We start from the raw sequence: 25,363 nt of genomic DNA, 5'->3' as shown, positions 1-25,363 counted from the left end.
GCACAAAGGGGCCTCCTACGAGCCGGGGCCGCAGACACTCTCCCTGCACCTGTAACCAGAAAACCGACCGCCCCAACATCCTGGCCTGGTCCCATGTTGCACTTGGCATTTCCTCCAAGCGTCTGGGACCACGCTTGACATGCAAGGGCAGGCTCCGCCTCCCTCAGAGGGGCTGTGGTCAGCCGAGCGCAGAACCCCTTGGAATTCTGGGAGAGAAATGCTGAATCACTGTTGGAGCAGACAGGACACACGCAGGACGCTGGCGCAGAGATGCGTCTCCGAACACACATGTGCTGGAATGATTTTACAACCATTAAAAAACCATAGACACAACCTCCCACTCAGTTCGAGCAATCAAGGAAGGAATTACCAGAAAAAGCCGGTAGACACATTTACGATGCAGAGCTGAAACAACAACAACAACACAAGCACATGATGAATTATCGTAACTTAACGCGCGTTTAAATGCTGCTTTATTATTTCATTTGAATGATATTTCTTAAAATGTAACTCTTTTTCAGTATACAGAGTGTAAGACCTCAAAGAGAAGTTACCTGATAAAGAAATGTCAATTAAAAAATATTAAGAATACACTTTAAAAGCACATTTTATTTTACGAAAAATATACATATTAGATGAAAATGAAAATGTGAAATGTCGTCTTGCCAACAAAATATAAAGCAAAATATAATAAAAAGAAACAAATAAAACTGACGAAAGCGCACTAACAGAATTGCTAAAACTTAAACTGAAATTTAAATGAAAAAAGTGAACATATACATAAATATAAAATCCAATTCAATATACTGTATTATCAAATACTATAATAAAGAAGTCACACTGGTTAAAATCAGCCCAATGGATTCATGCTTTTAACACTGCTTTTAATTGTCATAATAATTATTCTAGAACACCCAGTATACACATGTGGTATATAAATGAAACATATTTTACATTTAAAAGTAGTTTAAGATTAATTAAGAAATATTAATTTTTTTATTTTTATTTGAACACATGCTTTTATTTATCGGATTTTCAGAAGAGATCTGAAATAGAAGCTTTGCGCTGAACTAATTATTTCAACAATTAAATGCAGATATATTTTAGAGACCCACGTTCTTGATTTATGTGGTTGTACTAGTTACTCAGTCATTGTGGAATTATTATGATATAATTTTATTGGGCAGGAATATAGTTCTGCATTTCATTATCAGGCGTGTAACGCTATCTTTTCTTCTTTCCTGGTGGCTTTGGCATGGTCTTTGATTTCAACATCTCCCAGATGGCTTCAATTGGTATCAAATCTAATATCACGAGCCCTACAATGAAATGGAAGTTCTCTATTAGCTGAAACTAAATAACTGGAACATTTATGGAAAAGTGTATAGATCAAATGACCCTTAGTTCAGTATAATTCAGTACATGGCACATGCCTGTTTCAGTTTTAGACTTTAGACAAGTTTAAACAGTTATGAAAGTCAGAACCCATTTGAAACACATTTTACCTTTTTTTTGGCTTAAGAAAAAGATATAATAGTGTATGTGTGTGTGTGTGTGTGTGTGTGTGTGCATGGATGCATATATGATGCATATATAAAATTTCTTGTATTTTTTTCCACAAGGATTTATTTAATTGATCAAGTAAATACTGTTGTTTTTAAATGTCTATTAATAAAAAATATTATCATATTGTCCAAAAAAAAAAATGCTGTTTTTTCCCCCCAGTATTTATAATAAATAATATTACAAAATAACAAATGTTTCAAAATCTACATATCATAATGATTTCTGAAGGAACAAGAACGTACAGCTTTGCCATCACAGGAATAAATTACTTTTTAAAACATATTTAAATGGAAAATAAAAACACGCTACTCTATTTTTGATTGGTTGGCATAACAGATTTCTGTCAGCGTGATTACTGTATTTTTTCAAGCGGTTTCCTACATTTTCCCCCACATTTCTCCTTCTCTTGGAAATGAATCAGAATACGGAACTAAAAGGATTTCTAAACAGTTGGCTTTAACAAAATGTACCATTTAGTTCCAGCATCTGATTCTAAGCATTTCTGAGAGTCCGACGTATTTTGACCTTGTCCATGACTGCTGTTGATGTATTTTTAATTCCCCAGTTGCTGATAAGAGCTAAAACCGTGAGAGCATGATGATTTTGGAAAGCGGCAGCTACTTTTTAGCACAGTTCGGTCCCCAGACGCTCCAGAGGAGTGTGAATGGGTTCTCCTCGACGAGGAAAGGGGGAGAGCTGACGCTGGGTCAGTCAGTACCGTTCCTCATAAAGGCCTTAAAGTGCAAACAGACCCTTAAATCTGCCCACTGAACAGCGGCCTGACAGCCCTGCATGGGTGAGCCAAAGTTAAGATAAAGAAAGCTGGATATATGTGAAGCTGCTTTTGTTCTGAGCTCCTTCGCTTGGAGCCAATGGGAGTCATTATTTCACCAACTCATTGTTATGTCATTGACCCCATGGAAGAAGGGCCCTTTAATTTCATCATTTATTACTCTACCAATATTGTTCGGGTTCCGCCTCAGAAATAAATCTGTCTTTTCTCTAGTTGTTTTAAAGCTTTGTACACCACTCCCATCAGCCTTTGTGTCTTTAGACACTTACTTCATTGGAGCTCAGTGACAGCGAAGTGAAGGGGTACATATTAATGTACGATATAGCGTGTGTAGTAAGGTCTCGATACTTAACTAGTTGTCCAACAACAACCGACTAATCCGTTAGTGAGGCAGACTCGCGTATCTGTAGTCTATATTTGTTTAGTAGTGGCACTTTACTTGGAATGCTAACATTTCAGAGAAATTGCCCTGAAAGCATCGTCTGTTGTCTTTCACATCTATTTTTATTTTTTAATTTTTTGGCAAGTATTGTGATTGCTCATGTTATTTTTTATTTTTTTATATTAAGTTGCCTCTGCTATCGCACACACACACACACACACACACACACACACACACACACACATATATATATATATATATATATATATATATATATTATATGTATTATATATTAATCATTTCAGCTACCGCAATAAAAACATGACATAATAAAAAACATTTTTGAAGTTGAACTGTTTTTAGTAAAAAGTATTCAAATAAAAATTACACTTTCTTATGTACACAGTTAATATTTAATAGTTAACAGTAACATTTTTATTAAAAACATTAAACTTGAAAATGTTGAATATAAATGTTTAATTATTATACAAATATTTGCAATAGTGGTGTTTATTGTTTAATATTGATTTATTATTAAATTAGCCTTTTATTTGAAGTTTTCAGTTGTTTATTTACAAAAAAGACAAGTAGTGTGAAATGCATTATTCATAGAATTTTAATAAAAAAAATAAATAAATATTGTATTCGTTATCAGCAATTACATGAATTTTAATTCTAATAATTATTTGCTTATCCTTTTAGCTGGAACTGTAATATTCCTGTATTCCCGATAGTATGGATGGAAAAACCCCACACCTTATTTTGCTGCTTTCTTTCCATCACAAGTCATGTTTTTCCTGTCATTCCTTCCAATTAGCAGTCGGCATGTTCAATTCAACTCCTATTTTTTTTTCGAGTGTCTATCGTTTCCATTCTAGAGTTTGTGTTGTAATAAAACTGCCAAGTTTCGATAAGATAATCCTCTTATAAATCAAAGGGCTTTTTTTTCCTTTTACCTGCCTTTTTCTCTTTCACTCAACCTTTCCTTCTCTGTCTCTTGGCCCTCTCCCAAACCTAGGTACCATTACCCAGTGCCTAAGGTATTTTATGTGCAGCTGACAGTGGGGAACAACGAGTTTATCGGAGAGGGGCGGACTCGCCAAGCTGCCCGACACAATGCGGCCATGAAAGCCCTTCAGGCCCTGAAGAACGAACCCATTCCAGAGAGACCACCTCAGGTAACCTTCACAACTGTCCTACCTAACAGAACACACAGACATGCAATCAAATGATTTTTTCATGATTTCATAATGCTTTTATTCAGCAAGGACGCATAAAAATCCTCAAAAGCGACATTAAAGACGTTTATAATGTTACAAGAGCCTGAAAAATCCTGAAAGGTTTTCTATAAAATATTAAAATAGAATGGAGGGGTGAGAACCAGAAAGGCGTTAGTCATTTCACCAACTTTACAGGAGAGCCAAAACAAAAATCCTGTTATACTTTGTGCTGATTTCAATTTTTTTTATAATGTCAGAGCTCATTAAGAGCTTTCGTTTCATGTAAATATCTCCATTTCACCAAAAATGTCCCTTACATCTTTTTTTTTTCATTGTTTTTGGTGTATTTTTACGTATACATAATCTGACACCGTGTTGAAGTCCTTGTTTTATTATTAAAAAAAAAGCAGCTGAAGAGCAAACATTTAGAAGAAAAAGACGTACATTAAGTATATTTGCAAAATTCGATTTTCAAAATAATAAAAAAAAAAAAATGATGCACTTCCAGTGAAGGTCTGACAAAGGTCTCTTGAAAGCCTGTCATGCTCTGCATATTCATAACCTGTTGTCAGGTAAAAGTGATATTCAGGCTGACGATCCAAGTCACGATATTTAAGAAGACACAACTGTCCTGTTTCCTCATCTTCTGTCAGTGTTCACAACATCTCCCCAGAGCTTCAGTTTCTGTCAGAGCCTTGTTTGCGCGCAGCTGCGGGCCAACCTTCAAAATACTAATTTCTCCCACCGGAAATCATATTACATTGTGCCCCAAATGCCTGGCATGGAGCGAGGTTATTTAAACCGCAGTGGCGCCTCTCCTGTTTAGTCTTGTCCCCCTTCTGTCTCCATAATGAGGGCTTTGTCAGACGCTTCTTCCGTGTATTGCTTAACAAATTGATACACACCGTACCTGCGCACACCTCAGGGCAAAACCATGTTCGTCTGCATGTCTCCCCAGTCCTGTACCGTATCTCAAACCTCGAGGATGAGTATCATGCTCACACAAACAAACACACACTCACAATGGGTTTCATTCACACGTATTTGTGCGCACGTCTTTCGGAGCTTTATTTTTCAAACCACTAACTACGTGTACTGGATCCCTCATTTAGAATTACATAAAATGAAATGACATCAGAATGAGAATATGAGCGTTTTTTTTTTCTGATTGGCTGACGAACGTTCTAAGGTGTGCAGTTATTTTCAGGGAACTGCATGGCGAACACATTACAGTTCCATAGCACTTTTACTTTTTGAAGACATTATTTAACAATTGCTCTCCGTGTCATCCTGGCGTCATTTTAGAGAGTATCCACTGAACGTACACGGTGGAAATTGCTCATTGGAAATTACACAGATTCATCAACATTATAATATGAATGAGAACAAATGCATGCATGCACGCACCTGTTGAGACCTCACGAATGAGGCCTCTTGCATCGTAATTAGTGAATGCGAGCCAGTGGTTGTTGCTCAGCTGATTTTTATTGTCAAGTACACCGTGTTTTTCTTCCCCTCGACGCGCTCATAAACTCACAAAGCCAATTGTTTACCACGTGCTAACAGAGTTGTCGAGGGAGTAAACAAGACGGCAGTATGTACAGCAAGCACAGCTCTGCGTGGTTAGTAAACAGACCTCGGGAAGCTCCTCTGTACCGTTGAAGACCGAGTTAACGTGTTCTGGTTGTGATGGGAACGGTGCTCAGTGACCGCACACTGTAAGCAGGAAATCTCTCAGATGAAGACGTGCTGACAGAAAGGCGGATTTGAGGGGTTTTCAAAGGGAAGCGGATGATTAATCCATCAGAATGTTGATTTTTTTTTTTTGGTTTTTTAATTTACTCTATTTAGCGGATGAGCCCAAATGATGTTTGTAAAACACAATTGTTATATCAGACACTAATGGCTCCTTTTTTTAGATTCTAAAAAAACATGAGGCTCAGCTTAGATTCAGATGTAGTTGATACATAAAACACATGTGCATTCAAAATAAACAAATCTCTTTGTTAAATTAAAATAATTGTAGTTTTGCAAGTTTCACAAAGATTATAATTTTTTTAAATAGTTTTTTAATTTTTTTTAAGCAGTACATAACACAAAGTGTACTTGGACGATTCCAAAATTTAGAAACATGTAGATGTACATGTAAGGTGTGTGTGTGTGTAACAATTGTGTTCACTGTATATCTCTATTATGCCTTTCATAATATATATGATATATAACAGTCTCTTGGTAGAAGGTCAGAGCAGAATTATCTATAATCCTAATTTATTATTTATTAATTACTAATAGTGCAAAATATAATTGTGATTTTTTTTTTTACATTTATTATTATTATTATTATTATTATTTTTTTTTTTTTGACTTATTTGTAGATACATACATGCATCCATTTGTAAAGTGCTGTTATCCTGACACTGTATAAATCGGAGGATAGGTTCAGACAATACCAGAAATAAATCATGGCAAAAATAAACCAAAAATAAAAGTATTAGGAAATCTCTGTAGTCATTATACTCTTTTGCGAGTGTGATCTTAATCCTCAGATTTTATTTAAACCCTGAAACAACTGGAAAAGTCCTGGGAAATCTTTAGTTAGAAAGTGTGGGATAGCTGTAAAGTATTTGAGGTACATCTGGATGTATTTGCAGTCTGAGGAAGAGCAGAAGGCTAGAGATGTTTCTCAAAATCTGCTTAATTTGAACTCTCTTCATTCTTTCCAAAACTGAGTAAATGTTCTGATATTTTAGCCAAATTTCGATGCTTTTTGATCAGTGCAGTACACGACAATATCAAATTTAGCTTGTGACCTGTCGGTTCAGTTTAAGAAGGACACACAAGCGAGCCTTCACAGTCTGTCAGACAAAGTCTCACACTCTCCAGACCACCTGACGGCTCTCCATCCCAGACATCATTAACAGGCGTTTGAAGGAAACGCACAATGACATCATGCTGTGCGATCGCTATAAGGACGACACTGAGAACGCTGTATTGAATGTCTGCAAAAAAACACAACTTGATCGAGTGCTCTTAGATCACACACTCTTGTTCATGCGTTGCATGAGAACACACTCTTCATTCTGAAAAGAAATGTCAGTAGTGTAATGGAGGTGACCAAGATAATATGCTGCAGGGATCATATTAAAAGTCACCCTTTGGAACTTGTGTGAGAGTTCTATTGCAGCTCCTTTTATAGTTGATAAGATATGAATCGGAACTAAAGGAACTGCTTTTGGATCAGTTTGAAAGCTTTTTCTTCTTACAAAACCAAGCCACTTTCTTCAGAATCTCAACTGTTCAACAAAACCAGAAGCATCTCTTTTCAGCGGAGGTACATGAGAAACCGCAGTCATGCGTTGAAGCAGACCCACCATCAACTTTGAGATCATACAGTCTGTTCTTAAAGGGATAGTTCACCCAAGAATGGAAATTCTGTCTTTAATTACTCACCCGCATTTCATTTCAAACCCCTAAGACCAAATTAGACTATTTTATGTTGCTGTCTATGCAGGATTTGGATTTCTTAAAAAAATGCGTTGTGAAGATGAATGAAAGTCTTTTGTGTTTGGAATGAAATGAGAATATAAATTTTTGGGTGTTGTTTCATTTGGCAGGTTTTAATTCCTCTTAAGCCATTTTTATTCTTTAATGCAAAATGTTAGTATATCAGTCAGCATATTATCAATTTAATCTACAATATACTTAAAAATACAATAAAATATTCAGAATATATATGAAAAAAAACGTTTAATTTTATTTTTAGTTTGCATATTTAATCAATAAACCTTAAAAATTGCTGTGATTGGACAGCAATAAATAAAACAATTGAACAGAAAAATATAATTTAAAAAAATAAAGTTAAATATAATTTGTGTGCAATTTATTTATGCTGCTATGCATACTAGAGCTCACAATTTTGAATCTTTGAATAAGTGATAGATTGATTTGAGATATATATATATATATATATATATATATATATATATATATATATATATATATATATATATATAAAAACCCTAAAAGAGTTGCCCAAAACAAGGTAACATCATGACTTGAAAAGGCCAATATGCTTTTTTGTAATAAGCCTGTTTTGTGTTTAACTGTTTTAGTGTTCAGAGGAAAAGAAAGAAACGGAGGAGAACAGTGATGCCAGCAAATCTGAGATCAGCCTGGTCTACGAGATCGCCCTTAAAAGGAACCTGCCTGTTAACTTTGAGGTAAACTAATCTACTTTAATTAGTTTAACAATCATTTTCATTGCACGGTTACTTCCAATTCTAGTGACCCTATCTAGCTCATGAAATATTTTATTTGTACTCCAAAGCAGTTGTTGCCAATAATCATTAAGATCTTAAGTAAAGATCATGTTCCATGAAGATATTTAGCAAATTTCCTACCGTAAATATATTAAAACTTTATTTTTGATTAGCAATATGGACAACTTTAAATGTGATTTTCTGTGATGCTTTAAAAACAAGTGTCTCCTTTTAACGGTAATGTTTTCCCCCTAACGTTCAAGTGTTCATTCTAATTTAATCAACACCCAGCAGAATATATTTAGATATCCGTTCATTCGATAAATTGAAAATTACTAGCTTCAAATAAAGAGGATGAAGTGGGAAAGTGATTATATTAAGCGCCTGTTCTTGGTCAAGCTCTGTCAGCATCTGTTAAATCTGGTAATTGTAATTGCTTTAAAGCGTTTATTGTGCGGAGGAGGGTGATTTGGACACCTTTCAAAATCAGCACTTCATTAAAGATCGACGCTTCAAATCAACACAAACCACAACGCTCTACATAAACACCAGAGGAAGTCTAAGGGGTCTCTAGCCTGACTACTATCGCATCCGTGTTTATCTTAAATGATTTTCCACAGCTGTCTCCAACTTCGCAATCTGCAATCATCTATTTGGCTTTGGTCAACCAGAATCTTCCTGACGTGCGTTCTCCACTTGCATACAATCTGTTACGTCTGGGGACCCCAATCTAACTGCATTTGGACACCGTAGCCGTTTTTTTTTTTTTTTTTTCTTTAAAGTTTTGACTGTAAGTCATCTGTGAGAGCCTGGACTCGTTTCAACCTTGTTAGATCTTTTCAGGAATTTTCTCCCCAGCTATTTGTAGGAATGGAAACGTTTTGTTCCTGATTCTTTTAGCACACAAACATGGAATATTACGGAACTGTTCACTGTGTGAGAAACCATGAAACCCTTTTTTGTACAAACATGTGGCACTTATAGTTCGCCCCAAAACTGAAAGTCTGTCATCATTTCCTCACACTCAAGTAGTTCCAAACCTGCATGAATTTCTTTGTTCTTCTGAAGTGACTTCAAAGGAAGTGTTTTGAAAAAAGTTTGTAAGCAGGCTGTTTTGGCTCATCTATGACTTCTGTAGTATTTTTCTTTCCTACTGTGAAAGTCAGTGGTGACCAGAGACAACCTGAACTACTTAAATGAAATCTTTTAAATGACTGAATAAATTTACATTTTGTCTTAATTTATTCACATAAATTCACTTATGTCATTTCAAACCTGTACAACTTTCTTTCTGTGGAGCAACAATTAAAAAAAAAAATTCTTTGTCCATAAAAATTTTCCATACAGTAAAATTCAGTGAAGACAAGTGTTGTTTTAGACCCTATCAGCTTTCTTTATAAAGAAACAAGAGTTCCTGTGCCTTGTAAGGGGGCTGCACATTTTGGCCCATAATTGTGTGATTGAGCTCAAGTGTTTATAATAGGGCTGTAACGGTTCTCAGTAAAAAAAAAAATAAAAAAAAATCAAACCATATGCAGTGGTTTTCTATCTAAGATTGTACTGTGTTTCAACTTCAATCTGACAAATCCTCTGTAAAATTGTTAGTCAAAAATAACACGCAGAACTGTTTGTTTCTGTTTATATATACACATTCTGGCTTCCCAATACATTACAAAAGAAAAGTGGACAAACCAGTGACTGTAAACTTTGCGGGTGCTGTATGCTTGAATATGACCAGTTATTTATGCCTTCATCACACGGTTGTTGATATCACTCATACGCAGGTGAAAGCTGAACAGCACACGTTGCTATTGATGTTAAAACAAAACTTATTTAAGCCTTGCGAGTTTAAACATTAAGACCTAGAAGAGAGAGGATTTGCATCTCAGTCTTGTGCTTGCACGGACAAATTCACACAAAAATTATGTCAACATGCCCATCTTGGTACTGTGTATTAGTATTGAATGCAGTGTACTGGATCTGTAAATTGTCCTTTTTAATGTCAAATTCAAATCAAAAGACAAGGAAATCACCAACTTCTCCTTATTGAATAGCTTTAGTCATTTTAATAAGAATTCATCTTTATACAGTAAAATATGCAATGTTATTTACTTCATTCAATTCATGTAACTAAAAACTAATGTAAGACTTTATTAGATTTTTATCTTGGCTTTTTTGTATTGATTTGTGTTGTTGTTTGTAGTTAGATTATTTGTTGTTATTTTTGTATTTTTATGTGATAGTACTAGGGATGCACTAAAAGGAAAATTTGGCCAAAGCCAAACAAAATGAAACACTGGACCAAAGGCTGAATACTGAACATGGTTTTTCACATTTTCCCCATATATTTTTCCAATTTATAACCAGAAACAGCCATTCTTCTTCTTCTCGTCTGAGACATGAGATGCAGTGCTCTCGCTGTCATCATGCTTGTAATGATTGTAGCATCTTTCTCTGACGCATTTATTTGACCACATCACATCATTGTTTGGCATAAGTTGTTCAGTCTTTTTTTGGTTATTCCGAACACTAAAAAAAAAAAAAAAAAACCTTCATATGAAGCAGCATTTACTGTAAACTGAGCTGCTCTGAGACACTGAAAGCACTGGATCATGAGCATGTAAATAAACACAGTGCAAATATGCAGTGTTTATGTTTTAAAAAATCTGTCTTTTTGTGTCTGTAATCGCAGTAGGATGCATCACAATTTCAGTTTTATTGTGCTGTTCTTAAAAGTTAACAGTTGAAACTTCTTTCCAAATATCATCTTTTGTGTTTCACTGAAGAAACAATATCAGGTATGGAACAGGGCTGGACAATATATTGTGCGATATATTCATGTGCATGACGTCAGTAAAGCTGGTTCTTTGATTAGCAGTAAATCACCTGTTTTCAAATGGATCAGCAGTTGATACACAGAGATCATTGACAAGCTACGCAATATCAGGTTCAGTATTGCAAATGAATCACCTGTGAAATAGAACTCAGTATTGTGTAGCTGCCGCTCCATTTAAAAACAGGTGATGAAGAACCAACTCTACCAATGAGATGCGCATGAATACATCGTGAAATATATTGCCTTGCTCCAATTTTGGAACAACATTAGAGTGAATAAATGATGACAGAAGCTTTATTTTCGTGTGAACTGTACCTTTAGGTCAACCAGAACAGTGTCTCTCCTGTCCCTTTATGAAATCAAGGACCACTCTTGTCTCCTTCTTGTCTGTGTCAAACGATATCAAACAGATGCCAGCTTCAAAGAACGAATACATTAATCACAGTTTCTTGTCATGGATGACTCCTTACAGAGGTACAAGAGTGTAAACTCATGCCAAGAACCACCCATCTTGTACATAAGTACCTTCCCTCAGGCAATACACATCAACAATCCATACAAAAGAGCTTTTCTTTATTATATCAGTCCTTGCCATTGTCCCACCCTGGCCTGGTATCCTACCTTTTCACCAGGCTGAGGACACGGCGGTCTCACTAATACCATATCTCTAATACCCTCGCATCCACGGAGGGGATGAAGAATGATCAACCTCATGTTACAGCGATTCCTTCCTACAACTTGATCTCCATTGCCAGCCATGCGAGACAGAGAGCAGACAGAGGAACTCTGGCCACCGTCAGACACAAGAATCAAACACTTGCTGAAACCCCATCACTGCCTGAGGATGCCATATCATCTATTGCAGACAACACAACCTCGTCTGCCGCCACGAAGGGAGTCGGGCCCCGGTGCCAAGACCTCCTCACAGTCCTCGTTCACCCGATGAGGCTCATTCACCGGCTGGAACTGCCACCCACCTACCTCAGTGTTATGGAAACTGTGTCAGGAGGCCAGTTAACAGGCCCGTTTTGACTTGTTGTTGTAGTTAGTTGAGGTTGTTCTCACCGGCAACTAATATTTGTTAAAAATAGCACAAAATAAGATATAAAGGGATAGTTTGCCACAAAAATGTAAATTCTGTACTATTTTACTCACCCTTGTGTTGTTCAAAACCTGTTTGATTTCCTTTCTTTTGCAACAAGATACTTTAAAGAATGTTTCAACAAGTTTTGTCCATAAAATAGGCTCCTTTTCCAACTCCACTAGAGTTAAAAACACGTGAGTTGTACCTTTTTGAATCCATTCAGCTGATCACCCAATATGGCGACAGTACATTATGTAATGGAAAAAGAAAAGTTGCGATTTTCTAGCCTGATATAACTAGGAACTATACTTTCATTCTGGCGTAATAATAAAGGAACTTTGCTGCCATACCTTGGCTACACCAGCCGCAATTATATTACGCAGCGCCTGAAAATAGACCCCATTCTTAGTAAACGATGTAACTATAGTAGAGTCAAGTTTTGTCATTTCTGACAGTCCAATCAGATTCAGTTATCTATGTTAAGCTAAAAAAAAGTGCTACCACCAGACCCGGACATTGGCTGAATGTATTCAAAAAATCAACTATTTAACTCTAGGGGAGTTGGAAAATGAGTGGTTTGTTTAGCAGTGTGCCAAAGTGAATTCACTATTTAAATTTTATTATTTGCAACAGTGAAGTGTTTAGCTTTATGCCTCCTTTTGGGACTCAGGACTCCCTTTTCAGACCAAAAGTTCCCATCTCCAGCAATTTGAGGCTCTGTTTGCGAGATATTTCTCATCAAAGAGAATCGCAGAGAAGTTGACATTTCATTGAAGTCTTGGTCTCTTTTTCTCTGGGAATTTCTTGGCAGATTTTATAGCTGAATTGAGTTAGTTGTATAATCGGCGACTGAGTAAGCGGGCTAAATCTCCACTCTCAGCCCATGGAATAGACCGTGTGGGAGTTCCCTGAATGACGGACTCACAGCTTTTCTTTCCTCCCCACACCTCATCCTCGCAAGAGAGCTGAAAAAGACATGCTGATATTTCCAAGAGGGAAGTATAGCAGAATTTCGTCACTTCATTATGGAGTGATGCTCACTCGGAGGAATTCTCTCAATTCTTATGTAACATCTAAGTGTGATGATCAAATGAATTCCACATCAAGGCCTAGTAAATATTGGGTTATGCCACTCTGTCAAGTGTGCGGGAAATGCACAGAGCTCTCTTGTGTTCCTCAGTTCCTCGCCATCTTCAGATGAAAGCCCAGATTGTTGGGGATCTGGTGCTTACAGATGAAGATTAATGATGTTTGTCTACGCTTTCAATCATTCATATCAACTGAGCTTTAAAGAGAGGGTTCTCTCAGAAATGACATTTCTATCATAATTTACTCGTTTGAAACCCGGATGATTTCATTTCCTCTGTGAAACAGTAAGGGTGACAGGGATAGGAATGTCAAGATCAAAAAGCACAAGAAAAGTACCGTAAACACAGCCTGTATTTATACTTTTCAAAAGCAATTTTCAAGCTACATTTCAGTGTTTTGTGTCACTGTTCACCTCTGTTTTATTGTTCATTTTATATATACAGCTCTTTTATATATAATATATAATTATTTATTATTAATTATTATTATTATTATTATTATTATTATTATTATTATTATTATTATTATTATTATTATTAATTAGTTGTTTTGACTTTTACCTTTTATCTGTGTGTTCACTTATCATCTGACTTCAGAAGATATATGGACAATTTTGGTACTTTTTCTCTTTTTGATCACACTTTTTACTGGGTGGCCCTTATTTACTATGTGCTTACAAAAATGCTGATATTGATATGGAATACAGGTAAGGTTAGTTAAAGGTGTTGTGGTATGGATGGGTTAAGGATTTGTCGACAGTTTAATTGTAAATTACGGTAATATAGATTTAATTACACTAAGGTATTTTTAAAATCTAAGTAAAAGCGTGTATCAAATGATTAATTTAAATGCAATTGCACAGTAATTAAGGCCACCTTGAATAAGGTTGGACCTGTTTTTCACCCATTTTCAAGCACTGGATCCATTCTGTTGTGTAGAAAAGCTACAGGAACATTCATAAAAGTTCTCTTTTAGTGTTACCTGGCTTAAAGGTTTGGAACAACAACCAATGGTGAATATTTGTATGATCTATCTTTATGAAGTATTGCATGTTTGAAATGACATGAGCCTCCAGGCTTCGTTTACGCAAACCTTGAAACCTATAGAAGTTTGGAACTGTCTTTGAATCGGTCGTGATAATCTTCATTAGCTTTGTATGGGGATATAGTTCCTCTCAGCTGAGCTTGTTTCACTGGAGTGTCACATGTTTGTACGAATGCCAAAATGGTCATGTGTGTGAAGAGAGGATGTGAGGAGGGAGTCTCTGGAGACGGATAACTTTCAGTTCTGACTGAGCACACAGAGGCCCACCCTCAGCTGTGTATGTGCGTCTGCGTGAAACTCAATCCCCCCAGTGTTGCTCTTAAAGAGCTCATAGCAGCTCACCTGTTCTGTTGACCATTTTGATGATGTCACAGGAAGTAAATACGATAACATGTGCATTACATTAAATTTTGGTTTCTCACGATAGTGAGTAGTGGATAGTAATAATAGCAGAAAAGAGGAAGAACTACTAAGTTAAATGATTGTGAATAAAATCATCTCTGATTGGTCTAATGTCTAATATATAGTTATTTTTTATGTTTTTGTTACTGTAGTATTTATTAATATTTTAATCAGTTAATTTTTTATATTATGTATAATTAAAATGATATTTAAATTGTTTTATTTTGTCATTTAAACTTTTTTAATAATTTCATTATTAATTACAAAATAATTACAAACAATTTAATTAAGTTATTTGTATATATATATATATATATATATATATATATATATATATATATATATATATATATATATATATATATATATATATATATATATATTACTAAAATAAAGGAGTATATGAGTATAACATTTTATTAAACAAAATATTTCTTGCTGAAGCTGCTTTTTGTAATGTCTGTTTGAAGCTCTACACAACAGTGACTTTAAATTATGTTTTGGGAGTGATTTCTCAGAGTGATTTAATTAGATTAGTTTATTGGCGCATCATGTAATTGAAATGAAAAATTATAATCACTTACCAGCCTATGTATGTATGTGTTTACGTATTACATGAGATGCCAATTAATTAAATCTAATATACACGCAAGAATAATATTAACTAAGAGATTAATATGCGGTTCATAAGCACTTATAAATAGCCAATATAGAGTTATGCATGCTAATAAGCAACTAGTTAATGGTGCAAATTGGTCTCTAAACTTAATAACCAAATTAATAACAATAATCGTTAACCGTATAAATATTAAATAAAATCGAATGTGTTTGTCTTTCACAAAGAAGAGCAGCTATTCTTATAAACAAGCTTAAAACACTGCTTTAATAAGTGCAAGCTGTCATTCTGATTTGCGCATATGCACATGCATATGTATTTGTATTCATATATTCATACTGAGCGTGTGAGGTGTTTAATAACCAGGTGCAGTTTCCCAAGTTCCAGTGGTTTCTCTCCCCATGTGAGTTTTTGATTCGGTTGTTAAACTGGACAGTTCAAGTGTAGTGAGTCTAATTAGCAGTATTCCCGTTTCCATCGTCGAGAAAGAACGTGGTAAAGGGCAGAAGGAAGAGAGCGCGCAGCAGACATGGCCTAAGGGGCAGAGAGAAAGGGAGCGTGACTGGAATGACTGCTGTTCCCTCTTCTGCATGCATGTGTGTTCTCCTGTGTAACGTGTTCATTACATGGCCCTCAGGTGCTGAAGGAAAGTGGACCCCCACACATGAAGAGTTTCCTCACACGTGTGACGGTGGGGGAGTTCTCAGCCGAGGGTGAGGGGAATAGTAAGAAACTCTCCAAAAAGAGAGCAGCCCTCTCCATTCTGCAGGAACTGAAGAAACTGCCAGTGCTTCCTGTTGTGGAGAAACCCAAAGTGCATTACAAGAAGCGGCCTAAGACCATTTTAAAGGTGGGTTGTTTTAGGAGCAGATCCAAAAGGAGTGCAGCTTCCTTAAGATTCCTAAGTTGTGGCAGTTATTGGAATATTATATCAACATTGAATATTATGCATTATTATGGGATGCATTTTGGACAAGTTTAAACTCAGCAATTTCTGTGTTACGAGCAAAATAAAGAAATTGGCAAAATAAAAGCTACAGGCCTGTTCGCACCAAGCACGACAACTACATTAGAGCCCTCACCAGCTAACGATATCGTCTGTTTATTTTAAGTTCTCCTGTGTCTGCCGTTTTAAATTCTCCAGCTTGTGATAGCAGGACGGATTCTGATTGGCTGTTAGAGTAATTCACTCAAAAATGAAAAATCTGTCATCATTTACTCACCTTCAAGTAGTTCTAAAACTTTATGAATGCATTGTTCTGCTGAACACAAAGGAAGATATTTTTCAAATAGTTTGTTACCAGCCTGTTTTGGGTCACCATTGACTTTTTCGTATGTTGTTTATTAGAATATTGTTTCTCTATGCCTTCATTGTTATAGTTGTGGTGTGACACTGCTATTCTTTAACACTGAGAATGTTTTTTAGGACTATATATCGTCATCTTTTGCGTTAGCGTGCTTTGTGTGAACAGGACTTATGTTTTCGACTTTTATGTAGGTTGAATGTATTCTATAACTAGTGAACAGTAGTAATAGTGTATATTTTAATTATTTAAATGTTGTTGTCTTCAACATTTTTGTTGTCAATTTTTATTCTCATATCTTATTACAATTTAAAATTAAGTTTTCTGTTTGAATATATTTTAAGGGATTTATTCCTGTAATGACAATGACCCTTCAGGAATTTTTTGATATGCTGATTTATTGCTTAAGGCACATTTCTTATTATATATAAATAAAGTCATATGGTTTTGGGGTTTTTTTCCACATTCAATGTTTTTGGCGTTTGACATCCCCAATCCAAATTTCTTTGCTCACTCAGTCAGTCACTCATTCACACGCGCTCATTCACCCTTTTGTCATTCTCCTGACAGTGTTACTGACACGAACATTAACCAGTCGTCCATCTGTCCCTCTGCTGCATTATCTGTGTCTCTCATCCTCGTTCTCATTTGCTTTTTCCTTCTCAATTTCTCTCTCAGACAGGACCAGAGTATGGACAGGGCATGAACCCTATTAGCAGACTGGCTCAGATTCAACAGGCCAAAAAGGAGAAGGAGCCCGAATATATGCTGCTTTCAGAGAGAGGGATGCCTCGCAGGAGAGAATTCATCATGCAGGTAAGTTTAATAAAAGAGGGAATGAAGAGGTGTAAAGTAAAATAAAAAAACTGAAGGCTGAGAGGGGGAGTGAAGGACAGATGAGTCCTGCACAAACACTGATAACCTCCCACTGTGCAATCTGTCTTAATCAGAAAGACTGTCACCTCCTCCGGCTCTGATTACCACTGACCTTCAGCTCTTTCAAAGTCAGACAGAGACTCTTTTAACACGCGTACACACAGTTGCTCGTCCACTCTTTAGTAATTTCATCTCATTGCAGAAGTTAATGGATAATTTGTCTTAATTTAGATCATTTAGGTGACAACGCAAAAATGTAACGCTTAGGCCCAAGCAAAATTTAAAGCTTAAACACTAAACTTTGTGCAAAACCCCTCTGCCTAGCTCAACAAGCATGTGCATTTATGCCCTTGACCTCTTGCACAAATGATGCAAATACAAGGTTTGCATGAAAATTGGTTATTGGCTTGTGTATAAATGTAAAAAAAAAAGAAATCGACCCATTATTTTTGGATTGTTCACTGCGAAATCACATGTGAAATTAGTGCACACGTCACATCACTGGCTGGTGTCCACTGGTTTATTACAGGTCGTTAAAACAACAATAACTGTACTGCTGTCTGCCCAGAAAAAATTACTTTACCTCATACAGTAAAAATGAAGCCCCCTGTAGCCATAAGAGTGGTGCTTAGTCCCTATGAACAAATACGCAAAAATTCCAGCTGAATGGGCTCTAAAGCACCTTGGATTTCCACATATGTTTAGAAATGCCTCCAACTTGGATCTTGGATCAAAGAATAGAAAAAATAAAAAATCAGAACTCATGCAACTTAGTTGACTTACACTTGCTAGTTGAGCATTGTGTTGAAAAGCAAAGTATCAAGTAGAGTAAATTAGTGATGTATCAAAGTATAAAGTGGCATTGTTTAGAGTTGAACAGTAGGATTAGTAGCACATTAGTAGAGTATAGCTGTGTAGAGTAAAGAGTTATAGAGTAGTATTTAGTATTTAGGTGTGTAGAGTAAGACTGAAGTAATAGGTTAGGGTAGTCCATTTATTTATAATTATAGCATAAGGTTGAAGTAAGTGACTGCAGTAAATTATATATAATGGATTGAGTAAAGTAAATAGAGTACAGTTTTTTTTTTTGTTAATTTGAGAAAATTTAAGTTAATCAGAGTTAATACAGTACAGTCTAGTACAGAGTTAATTAAGTTGTGTAAACTAGATAGGCTAGGATGCATTGGGCTAGAGACAAAGGACATTGTAAAGGTAATTAAATTAGCATGTAATGTAGAATAAAAGGATGGATCGGAATGGAGTGAAAAGAACAGATGAAAGCTGCAGTATTTCAGCAGCATTAATAGTGCACTGAACACTGCAGTAAAACAAAAATCATTTTGTTCTGAATGATCCGTCAGAGAGTCATCCAGCTCTACCACACACATAAACAAGTATCAAGCAGCATCCAAGTTGGAGAAGTTTCTCTTCCCTGTGTCCCGTCCGATAATCCCTCGCTTTAAAGCGCTCCGTGCATCTCTGAGCGTGCGGTAGCACAGCCTCTAACTGATTCTCCATGCTCCTTTCACTGTCGCATTAGACTTTGCTTGTGTGTGTTTCTTTTGTGTTGCCCAGTCGCTTCTAAAATTTCCACATTGTTCGCTCTCTGGTCTGTGGGCATCAATACGTGTCTGTTTTCAGGTTTTCAGGCCCACACCATCTTTCCCCACCTGCTGCTTTGCTCCTAATAAATATGAAAAGATGGTTGTCTCGGTTTAGAGAAAGTTTTTGTCAACAAAATGTTTTTATCTTTTATAAATGTGTAAGACTATAGTGCTGGCGAATGGGTGTTGGCTGTGCTTTCTGACCGATTCAGACTTTTCTGTCATTATTAAAGGTTTACTGGCAATATAGGCCAACTTTACATTTTAGATGCATTATTGTTTCTTTTTTTAATAACAGTCCTGCAATGTTTGTTGATAGGTGAAAGTAGGTACTGAGGTGACCACAGGAACTGGGCCAAACAAAAAAGTGGCCAAGCGTAACGCTGCTGAGGCCATGCTGCTTCAACTGGGCTACAAGGCATCTACACCATTACAGAACACTCCGGAAAAGGTCAGTTTCAATCAAGCTGCTTTGAAGTCTTGCAGACTCTGTTCGGCCGGTTTTTAGCTCCATCTCTTATTAAACACACCTGAACCTGCTAATCAAGGTCCTAATAGGTATACTTGAATCCTCCAGGCAGGTGTTTTGAGGCAAGCTGGAGCTAAACTCTTGCAGGAAACTGGTCCTCCAAGGTCTAGTTTGGTGACCCCTGTTTTAGATGAACCAACCAGTGGACAAAAATGCTAAAATGTTTAAGACTTGTCTTTTTTATACTCATGCCAAAAATGTAAAATGGAATTGCTTTGTAGCACACCGACATTTAATTTAGCGTTTTTACATTAAGGTAACTATTCTGTTAGTTGTCTTTCTTTTACCGAGTTAATTATCCCATTTTGCTGTCACATTCAGTATGAACAGCGTAGCGGGGGTATTAATGAGAGAGTATGCGAATGTATACGTGTGTATCATCACGCTGCTTCCTGTTTCGGTGTGCACAACCTTAATCTTTAAATCTCCCATCTACTTAGTCTTTGCAAGTTAGTGACGCTTATGTCGTGATGTCTCAATTTGGTAGCAATTCTCCCTTTCTAATGGAAACAAGGGAAAGCGACTTGTCTGACATGCATGAAAAGGGGTTTGCTAAAACGGCCCTCTTTTTCTCCCTCTCCATTTCTTCCCACTCCTCTATTATCTTAACATTGGCCACAGATGGACAACAAAGGCTGGAATGGACAAAGGGCTGCTTTTCCTGAAACAACGAGCAACAGTAAGTGTTTTTCTTTCCGTCTGTGTTCCCCAGTGTAGGTGATGCTGGGCCGTTTAATCTATCTGACTGATTAATAAGAAACCGAGTCGGCTCAATCACAAACTCGCTTCTATGGAGAGCCTGTGAATTCCTCCTATTCACGCAGACTTATGTGCTTTCCCAGGGGGTCTGTGAGACCACAGTATTACACACTCACACACACATTAACCAACCAAAAACTATTCCAGGGTACAACCGTTGTCTTCCAGTCGGGTTTGCGCACACACAAACATATCCATTTTCATGCCATGCTCGACTAGGAGTTCTTTGGAGCTCTTTTAAGACTGAAGTTTCGAGAAGTAAGGTTTTTTAATGGGCGCCGTTTACATTTTCTACAATATCACATAATGATGCATGTCATTGAACTATGTTGTAACGACCATTGATATCTGTTTTGGTTAGGTTATGTACTACATAGCGTACAGATACCCAATTAGCCTAATAACTTGTACACTATGCATGCACTTACCCTAAATGTAATAACCATTTTAATGAAATTACATAAATGTTAAAAATCGAACGTTCAGATATTAAAAGAAAAAAATAATTACAATTATTTTATAGTTTTAGGTATTCGAGTGAACAGTGTACCCAAAAAACGAATATTTGTCAAAACAAAAAGGTCTTCGAAGAAGTAAAGTGCTAGTAGGGTGATTGTGGTTATACAAGAGTTCATTGGCACAAGTGTGTAAAAACATAACAAACAACAATAGAGTGTCTCTAAAAACACTACTTTGGGCAAATCTAGTTCCTTCTAGCACGGATTCAATCCAAATGTTGACAGTTTGACCAAACAGCTGACCCCATGCCTTCGTTACTTATTCAAAAACATCACTTTCAACCTTGTAACGAAGGACCGTTGAGTTGCTTAATTAAAAGCTTATTGTATTACAACCCCGGACCAGAAGCACCGTCGTGTCCTGTGGGCCATTTAAAATGTTGAAGATTGAAAAGTTGAAAAGTGTTCATGGTCAAAAGAGTTCAAATTGGACATTCTTTGTTGGAAATCATGGACACCTCCGGGCTAAAGAGGAGGGAAACCTTCCAGCATGTTATCAGCATTCAGTTCAAAAGCCAGCAGCATCTCTGATGGTATGAGGGTGAATAAGTGCATACGTTACGGGCAGCTTGCATGTTTTGGAAGGCCCTGTGAACGCTGAAAGGTATATAAAAATTTTAGACCAACATATGCTCTCCTCCAGATGACGTCTATTTCAGGAAAAGGCCTTGTGTATTTCAGGAGGACAATGCAAAACCACATACTGCAGGTATTACAACATTGCATTCGATATATATCGCACAGCCTTAATCAGTGCCAGCGGAAAATTCCAGAAGATCTGGTCGAGGTGAAGCTGCTCTCCGTGGCTTCATGAGCACTGAATGCCTGCTGACGCCCTGGATCGCATATCATCGAAAATGTTGTCTTTTTAAGCCATTATTTTTATTAACAAACTGCATATTTGAGTCCTAAGCATGTACATTCTCCCCTAAAAACTCATGAAGCTATATTCTGTGACACGATTAGTGAAAAAATTAGGTTGCCATGACACTCGCTATCAGAAATACTGCAGGCAGATGAATACAAACAGTGAAATGGTTTGAATTCTGATATCACTTGAGTATCAATCAATCATTTTTATTTATATAGCGCTTTTAACAACACAGATTGTATCAAAGCACTGAACAGTATAAAGTAAAAGAATACAATGATAGGGATGTATAAGGATGAGATTGAACGATTTGTTATTAAATGCAGATACGGTCTCTGTAATCAATTAGACGATAATCGCTAGAACAAAGCAAGCCAGAGGCTTATATAGCACTTATCTCAGCCAATCAGGTTCAAGCACCATAAAGAACTGTTGTGTACATCACTTTCTCAAAAAGTGGATCGTCTGCAGTGAATTTGTGCCTTCAGATTAAGAGTAATCACAAAAACGCTCAAATAAAAAGCTGTGTGTTTGTAAGACACAACTGATTTATTTGTTTTGCATTAATTGAATCTGATTATGTTTGATACACATATTTTTCACCTGATTCAGATGAGACAACTTGTTTTTTTACAGGAGAGAGCAATGTTGTGAACAGAGAACTCTATTGCCACGAACAGTTGGAAGTCAAAGCCCATCTCAATGAAAAGTTGTGTGGATTTCTTGTCTTTTTGTTACATTTTAATCACTTTGTTCCCGACGGCACCCATTCACTGCAGATGATCCGTTGGTGAGTAAGTAATGTAATGCTGCATTTCTCCAAATCCTAATACTGGATGACCTATCGTTCTTTTCATCTATTATTATTTGTTTTATTATTTATTGTATAGTAAGCAGTTCTATACAGTTTTAACTGATGTTGTTAGTGATATAACTATTAATAATTCATGGAGACCTGATTTCGAGGAAGGACCCAATTTCTCACAACATCAGCCCATGATTCCCAGCTCTGAGAAATGATGTAACTGGCAACGTTCCTGCACAGCCTGCCTGCAAACAAACATAGCACATCACTGTCTTTTGTTTATGAGTTTTGCCAATATATTTGAACATCCTAAGTAATTCAAATCACTGTCTTATGCAATCAAAAGCTCCTTTGATGCGGTTAGAAGTTGTGTAATGAACGAAAATCATAGCAGTCAATTCACACATATGATATTTGTAAATAAAATCATTTCAGACAGATGGAGAAAACAAACAGAATTAAGACATACACACAGTGTCTGTCAATTGAGCATCTCTGTAAACAGCTTTGTGATTATAATGGCAGCGATCTAGTTTTGGTTTGCGTCAGTCTTGCCAGACTGAGTTGTAGTTGTTGTTGTTGTGAACTTGTGGACATTATTACACCCCTGGCCTCTGGCATTATTGGGTCCTGATTCAATTTTTCCAGACCAGTCTTTTTTTTTTTTTTTTTCCTCCTGTGGAAATATGCATATCTGGCACTACTTGACACATAAGTTTAGGAATATATGAAATCGAATGATAAAAAAACCAGTTCAAATCGTTGTTGTCAAATGCTAAAACGGTAACGAAGGTTGCAGAAATGGTAAAGTGATATGACCGTCATCCTCGCGTAAACAACTTCAGTGGGTTTTCAATGACCGCATTGTGTAATCAGGCACTTTTGTTGCTTGATTTGAAGCAGTGTTTGACAACTGTTTTGGATGATTCTATGAAAACAACAGCTTCTCTAAATCATCTCTAAATCAGGTCACTCGTGGTCTAATGTTGGAGCATATTTGACCCAACTATGTAGTGACATTCCTGGAACTTGCACACATGCTGACGAAGCTCTTGGCTGATGGAAAAACCTTTATTATAGCGCTTGCGGCAAGCAGTTCGTTTTCTTTTTTACTGTTCTACAGTTAATTCAGCTTGAACCAATTAACATACTGAAACAAAGTACATTAAAATGTTTTGTAAATTATTTATGTCGTCTGCCCTTTTTTTTTTTTATTTTAAGAAATGTAAGTGTACAATTAGGAGAGAGCTAAACTTAGCTTTACTTGGAATATGTTGTAGAGAATTTCTCCTTGACTTACATCATTGTGCTATTTGGTAACTGGTTATTAAAGCTAATAATATTTTGGGTTCAGTTCAAGTTGAACTCAATCAGAACCAAAATAATTTCCTTTGTCCCACTTTATATAAAAAAACCCCATTATAAATATGAGAGAAAGTAAATGGAGTAATTTTAAAAGCATTAAAACGCATAGCCAAAACATGATTTTAAAGAGAAGAAAAGTCTTGATTTTTGTCTTTTGCAAAGATTTTTTTTGTGTGTTAATCAGCATTATGCCATAAATGTTGATTGGGCTTAGATTTAATCATGTACACTGGTCCCACATGAATCCATCAAGTTAAACAAACATAATTATTTTGTGTAATTTCAGCATCATGGAATGACGTCATTTTTAAATCATTTTATAAGGTTCCCTGGCAGGATTAATTAATGCAGTTTTATATATTAAATGATTTAAAAGATGTGGTTGTATGTAGCTAACAAGCTAGGTATCAGAAGCACATCTTAGCATGCTAAATGCTAAGCATTAAACTCTCCTTGAGCAAATCAATAACTTGTGCTGTTCCGGTCCACAGCATAGGCTAATGCTCCACAATAGTAACCTAGTATAATTTAAATGCTTCTAATTATTCCAACATATAAGCCAACATAACATTAAACACCATCAAGTCTTCCCTTTTCTCATATTCTCAAAATGACATACAGTAACACATAATTTCATCGTTTGTTACATTGTTGAAGCATTTAACTGTTTCAGCAAAAAATAATTTTCAGGTGCTTGATTACTGATTACTTATTTAACATTTACTCTAAATAACTAAATCTTGTGGAAACGATATTTTTATTTAAATATACTAAACGAAAGCAAAGAAATCAAGTTAAAAAGAGAATTTTTCTCGTTTGTTTTTGCATAGATCATAAATAATATGATTGAAGAAGTGGAAAACACATCTGACACTTATGACCACAAAACCAGTCATAAGGTATATGTGTAGCAATAACCAAAATTATATGGTATGAGTCAAAATTACAGATTTTTCTTTTATGCCAAAAATCATTAGGATAATAAGATCACATTGTGTGAAAATATTTTGTTAAATTCCTACTGTAAATATATCAAAACATAATTTTTAATTAGTTTTATGCATTGCTAGAAACTTCATTTGGACAATTTATTCTTTTTCTTTCTTTTTTTTTGCACCCTTAGAGCCATACATCCATGAAAAGATTATTTATTCAGCTTCCAGATGATGATTTACTCCCATGCCATCCCAAACCCATAAAACCTTGTTCTTCTTCCGAACACATTATTTTGGTTGAAAATGGGAGGCTTGGCTGTCCTAAAGAGTTAACACTGTCAAGGCCCAGAAAATGATTAAAGACATTGTCAGAATAGTCCGTGTTGCGGCTGACCGAGAACAGCACACGAATACAGAATATAAAAAGTATTTTCGTAGCTTCATAAAATATTAAACAACTGATGTCAGATGGAGTATTCTGATGATGCCTTTCAGACTTTTCTGGA

At 36.1% G+C, this 25,363-nt stretch overlaps 1 protein-coding gene across 2 annotated transcripts in view; it reads left to right on the top strand.

Moving 5' to 3' along the window:
• Positions 1-25,363, top strand: part of stau2 (staufen double-stranded RNA binding protein 2) — an 89,373-nt gene that overhangs the window by 19,357 nt on the left and 44,653 nt on the right. For both annotated transcript variants that reach the window (XM_043225613.1, XM_043225612.1), the window contains exons 6-11: positions 3,760-3,919; positions 8,074-8,181; positions 15,929-16,141; positions 17,274-17,411; positions 19,395-19,526; positions 20,226-20,283. In XM_043225613.1, the coding sequence (XP_043081548.1) occupies positions 3,760-3,919; positions 8,074-8,181; positions 15,929-16,141; positions 17,274-17,411; positions 19,395-19,526; positions 20,226-20,283 (809 nt within the window). The remainder of the gene's footprint in view (positions 1-3,759; positions 3,920-8,073; positions 8,182-15,928; positions 16,142-17,273; positions 17,412-19,394; positions 19,527-20,225; positions 20,284-25,363) is intronic.

Source organism: Puntigrus tetrazona, chromosome 24 (genome assembly GCF_018831695.1).
Source record: "Puntigrus tetrazona isolate hp1 chromosome 24, ASM1883169v1, whole genome shotgun sequence".
In the NCBI taxonomy this organism is placed as follows: domain Eukaryota; kingdom Metazoa; phylum Chordata; class Actinopteri; order Cypriniformes; family Cyprinidae; genus Puntigrus; species Puntigrus tetrazona.
This window is presented reverse-complemented; position numbering and strand designations above follow the sequence as displayed.